Here is a 5,082-nt window from a genome sequence, read left to right on the forward strand (position 1 = left end):
TGTTAAGGAGAGACATGGAAGATAAAAAAGACCAAAATCAAAGTTCTAGAGATGAAAAATTACATTGGATGAAATTAACAGCAAATTAGTGCAAAAGAATAAATTAGTGAACCTGGAGGCAAAGCAATAGAAACCATCCAAAATTAAAGAAGACTGGGATAATGTATGGAGCATCAGTGAGCTTCAAGCAGGCTAATATACATGTAAATTTGAGTCCCAGAAGGAGGTGGGTGAGAGTGGAGTACAGAAAAGTTATCTTAATAACCAATTTTTTTTCCAATTTGATAATGTGAAAAAACTATATATAAAATAATCAGAAAGCTATAAGCCCACAGATCTAATGAGTTCAGCAAACTCCGAGCACAAAAAACAGAAGAAAACTATACCAATGCATACCATAATTAAATTGCACAAATTCAATGATAAAGATAAAAATCTTAAAAGCAGCCAGAGTTTTTTTTAAAAAAGATAACACACAGAGAGGAATAAAGATAAGAGTGACAACAGACCTCTTGTCAAAACGATGCAATCCAGTAGGTAGGGGAGCAACTGCATCTTTAAACGTATAATTTTATACCTAGCAAAAGTATCTTTCAAATATAAAGATTCAAAAACCTTTCTCAAAAAGGTGGGCCTATACACCTTGCTAAAAGGATCTTCGATTTTTACCTTCAAAGTGCTAATAAGCCACTAATGGATTCTAAATGATGACTTCCATTTGAGAAAATACATTACCTTTTTGAGACTAATGAATTGAGCCTGGAGGGAAAAGGGGGTAATGCATATGTAAGGGCTGAAGCAGCAGAAACTTGCTCAAAAAACAAAGGATGTTGACTTAATTAGGGTGGTAGCAGTAGGAATGGAGAAGAGTGGATTAATTAGGAAGCTGTCTAGAAGATAATTACTCAAAGACTTGGTGATTGGTTGGATTGGGAGTATGAGGAAAAGGAATGAGTCAAGAATGATTCCCAAGTTTCTGACATGATCAACTATATTTACATATAATTTTACCCATATGAAAAATAATTTAAACCAATTATACACCATCAAAACCACAGCTGAAGCAACCCACAAGAGTAAATTAGTACATTCTAAATACTGCATTTAAACTAAGATTTCACTGTGTAAAAGTTGCCAATAAAAATAGAACAACATTTTTTTGTAGGAGAAAGATGAAGGCATCAGCTTTCTTCATTTGAAATCTACATTAAGCTCAACTTTGGATTTGAGAGCATTGTTATTATTCCTTATGGAAAATAGCGAAAGCATGGTTTCTATGAGCCATCTGCTGAGAAACTTGACATGCTTCTAGCGAGCAGTTCCTTCTAAAGGTAGAAGGATACATCGCTATTAATGGAGCTTTATCATTAAAAAAAATTATCACTCATGCAGCACTTAGAATAGCTACATATTTTTGGTTATCCACTTCTAGTTTGGCAAACTTGCTTCCTATGTTCCTATCTTCACAGTTAGGAATCTATCAGTAAGATTTTTGAAGGACTTCAAATAGTAATAATAAATGTTTATTGTGGGGATTTATTAAGTGCTAAATACTTTACACTGTGCAAATAACTTACAGGATAACCTCATTTAATCTTAATAACTCTACTATATAGTTATTATCCCCATTTAACTGGTGAGGAAATGGAAACACAAAGAGGTTAACTTGCCCCAGACTATGAAGCTAATAAGTGGCAGGGTCAAGGACCTGAACTCAGACAGGTCTGAAGTCAATCCCTGGACTTTTGAGAAATACATCTTTGAAACTCAAAACAATCCTGCTTATTAGAATATGTGTAACTGATACTCTGATTCTGAACAAGTACATGCTTTATATGTGATAACCAAGTTTCTAAATTATTTTCATTTGAAAATTCACAAAATCTTATCATTAAAACATTCAGGCTTTCAATTTGTCTCAAGAGATTCTTCAAAGCAGATAACTTAATGAGCAAGAATTATATGTAGACTACTAGAGTTTTCATTAACATATGTATACACGTGTATTTGTAACAGGGGATGCTGATAAGAGAACCTACATCATCGAAGGCATGGGATGGCTGATTATAGACACTGAGGACCTGAAAATGTACTGAGGATTGAATAAATTAAGACGCACAACCGACACACTATTAACGATGCTTGTGTTAGGAAACACAGCTCAGAAGATCTATATGGAAACCATGTTGTATGACGGGCATGCACGAATAGGCATATACTTAAATTTTTCATGCTGAATTACATAGCATATTATATGCATGACTCTTTCACCAACAACACAGTTATTAGAATTAATTCAAAATTATAAACTAATTAAAAATTTCTCCACAGTTTAATGGAAACTCACAGTTTAAAAGTTATTTTTTTTCTTCAACAACAAAAAAAAAGCCTAGAAACTGAAATTTCCTAGTAAAGTTCTTTTATTTGCATTCAACCTAAAATAGTTTGTTTGGTCTCTCTTTGATAGAGAAATGAAATGTCCAATTCCATAGACTGTAATAGAAAAGTACTGAATTTGCATATTCCCAATAAAAGATATTTGCTTTATGCGTTGGGCATCTACCAAAGTTACCCAAAAGACTATTTCCAGTAAATATAACTGTCACAGTACTGAAGTACCCAGAATAAATTTCCTAACTTAGAAAATTGTCCTTGTGTTACTGTAACACAGTCTTTAGTCTGACTATTCATATTGTTTGAAAACCATGAGAATACAGATTTTTAGCATGCACACCCAGTTGGAAAAAGGACTTGTTCCTCTGGAAACAACATTCTTTAGATTTGGCAGAGCTGAGAACACCTGTGCACGTGAACAAGCAGGTGGGTATCGCACTGGTTTCCGCTGTCATCTCCTTCCTTAATGGGTAAGTATTGATGCCAGCCGGGGGAGAGTTCAGGCTTTTAACTCAGCTTATGATTTAATTTTCCACAGCTAAGAAAAGAAAATCACCAAAATAAGTGAGTTTTTAGACAAACAGGTGGGATTTCTAGGTACACATACATGACTATGAACCAAGAGGAGAACGTATCAAGTCTGGCAATAGCAACCATAGAACATCATAGAGAAAAAACATTAAAAACTTCCAGAGTCAAAAATAACATACTGTAGTTCACATAGTGTTGGTTTTCATTCACTCTGTCTCTGTACATTTCCCTAGCTCAGCGTAAGAGACCCTTAGCTGGCTCATGCTATTAAACTGATAGGAAATTCAAACAATTTTTTGTTCCATTCAAGAGCACAGTCTACTGTACATGTGTAAATGAGCAAACCTAAGCTAAGAACCTGTGGAACACCAATCAAAATGCTTATTTCTTTACCTCGAGAGTTATTTCCATGCTAGTCACACACATACACAAAGTGTGAAGAGCTTAAAAATGACAGATTATTAGTCATTTTTAAGACTAAGATGTTACAGAGTGGTGGTCATACTTACTCTTATATTAAATCCTAGAAGATCACTTATAACACCTGAGACAGCAGAAAGGATAACTACTCTTGTGATATTGTAGATTAAGGGATTCATTGTCAGTCCATAGAGTCTAAATGGTGTGTCCAGCTCCTACAAAAAACATGAAAGAATTGAAACGAGATACATGTTTTCTTGATAACTACTCAGTGATGTCTTGCTGGTTTTTAAGTCCTGAGTGAAGATGACTGTTTAAGGCTGTCTTTCCTTACCATTGAAGAGCTACCTTCAAAAAAAATCCATCATGTATTCTCACCTACTTTTCCACTAAGCAATTTAAGGTAGATTTGAGTGATATGTCAGTTGTGGTTTAAAAAGATGTAATTTAAAAAATATGACACATCAACAATCATCAGAATCTGTGTAACAAGATCAGAAATTTTTTCTCATATAGTTATTAACCCAAAACCATCAGGTCAGCATATGAATCTATACAGCCTAGTAACTGTTACTAGGGTCTTTTCCAAGAGGAGAAGCATTGATTTAATTTATTTATTTAAAACAAACTGATTCACTTAATTTTTCTGGTATAAAAACACCACATGGCCACAGCTGGAGCATGGGTGCCCCACAGGGAGACTCTTTAGGCCACGGTCAGTGAATTCCCCACAGGGAGACCTGGTAAAAACATCTCTTTCCAGAGGTTTGGGATGAGATAGCTGTAGGTCTCGGAGACAGCAGCGAGGTGGCGTTGGCAAAGCTATCCAGGGTGGCAGTGCAGACCCTGGCCGAGGTGCAGCAGTGGTGGATTACCAGCCATCAGCAGCAGCTTCTTGGGGACAGGGGCCAAGGTGATGCCAGTGCCTCTGAAAGCAGGGATGAGGCTACCAGCACAGAGCCGGCAGCCAGCCAATCACCTTGCAAGGGCAGTGTGGGGCTTGCCGATCTTGTTTCCTAGTAGCCTCCCCACACAGGGACGATGGACAACTTGACCATGATTATAGTCCCATGGATGGCGCTGGCTACTTCCTTGGAGCACTAACACCCAGATAACAGAGCCACTGTAATCTCTAATGGTGACAAATGTCTTGAACCTGGTCATTGATGGGCAGGGAGAAGAGGCAGATCTCCTCCAGGGGACTTGATCTTCATGTCCTTGATCAGGTGGCCCGACTTGATGATGGGAAGCCACTCTTTGTCCTCAGCCTTGCCTCCAGTAGCTCTGCAACCGCAGCTCTGGCCCCAACCACCACGACTTGTGCCCCAGACTCCTGCCCACTGCCAAAGCCTTCGCTTCCTGGCCTCCTCCTGGCCTCAGGCATCATCCATCATTTGGTGTTTTCCCAGAGAAGCTGATTTAATTTAAATAGTAGTAAGAATGTATCATAGGATATGACTTACTTTCAACAACTTGGTGGACAGCTTTAATACGTTGTTTACTAGAGTAAGCTGTTCTTTCTTATTTGGCTTTTTTTCCATCTTAAGATATAAATTAATCTAAGGAAAGGAATGGAGATTAAGGTAAATTTCATAGAAAAAAGATAAATATACTGCATAAAATCTGGCATATTACAAGGGTCATGTTTTCAAGTAAAATAAATTTTGAAATTCCAGTAGCTATTCCTACAGAGAACATATCATATACCCTACCCTGCCCCATTCTCCTTTACTTTTG

General features: G+C 37.1%; 1 protein-coding gene across 1 annotated transcript in view; it reads right to left on the reverse strand.

Moving 5' to 3' along the window:
• Nucleotides 1–2,408: 2,408 nt before the first annotated feature.
• PHTF1 (putative homeodomain transcription factor 1) overlaps nucleotides 2,409–5,082 on the reverse strand; it is a 72,973-nt gene continuing 70,299 nt past the window's right edge. The window contains exons 16-18 of the mRNA XM_012644584.1: nucleotides 4,809–4,904; nucleotides 3,435–3,560; nucleotides 2,409–2,932 (exon numbers count right to left, since the gene is read on the reverse strand). Of these exons, the coding sequence (XP_012500038.1) occupies nucleotides 2,912–2,932; nucleotides 3,435–3,560; nucleotides 4,809–4,904 (243 nt within the window). The 3' untranslated portion in view covers nucleotides 2,409–2,911. The remainder of the gene's footprint in view (nucleotides 2,933–3,434; nucleotides 3,561–4,808; nucleotides 4,905–5,082) is intronic.

Source organism: Propithecus coquereli, unplaced genomic scaffold (genome assembly GCF_000956105.1).
Source record: "Propithecus coquereli isolate 6110/MARCELLA unplaced genomic scaffold, Pcoq_1.0 Scaffold215, whole genome shotgun sequence".
Classification (NCBI taxonomy): Eukaryota; Metazoa; Chordata; class Mammalia; order Primates; family Indriidae; genus Propithecus; species Propithecus coquereli.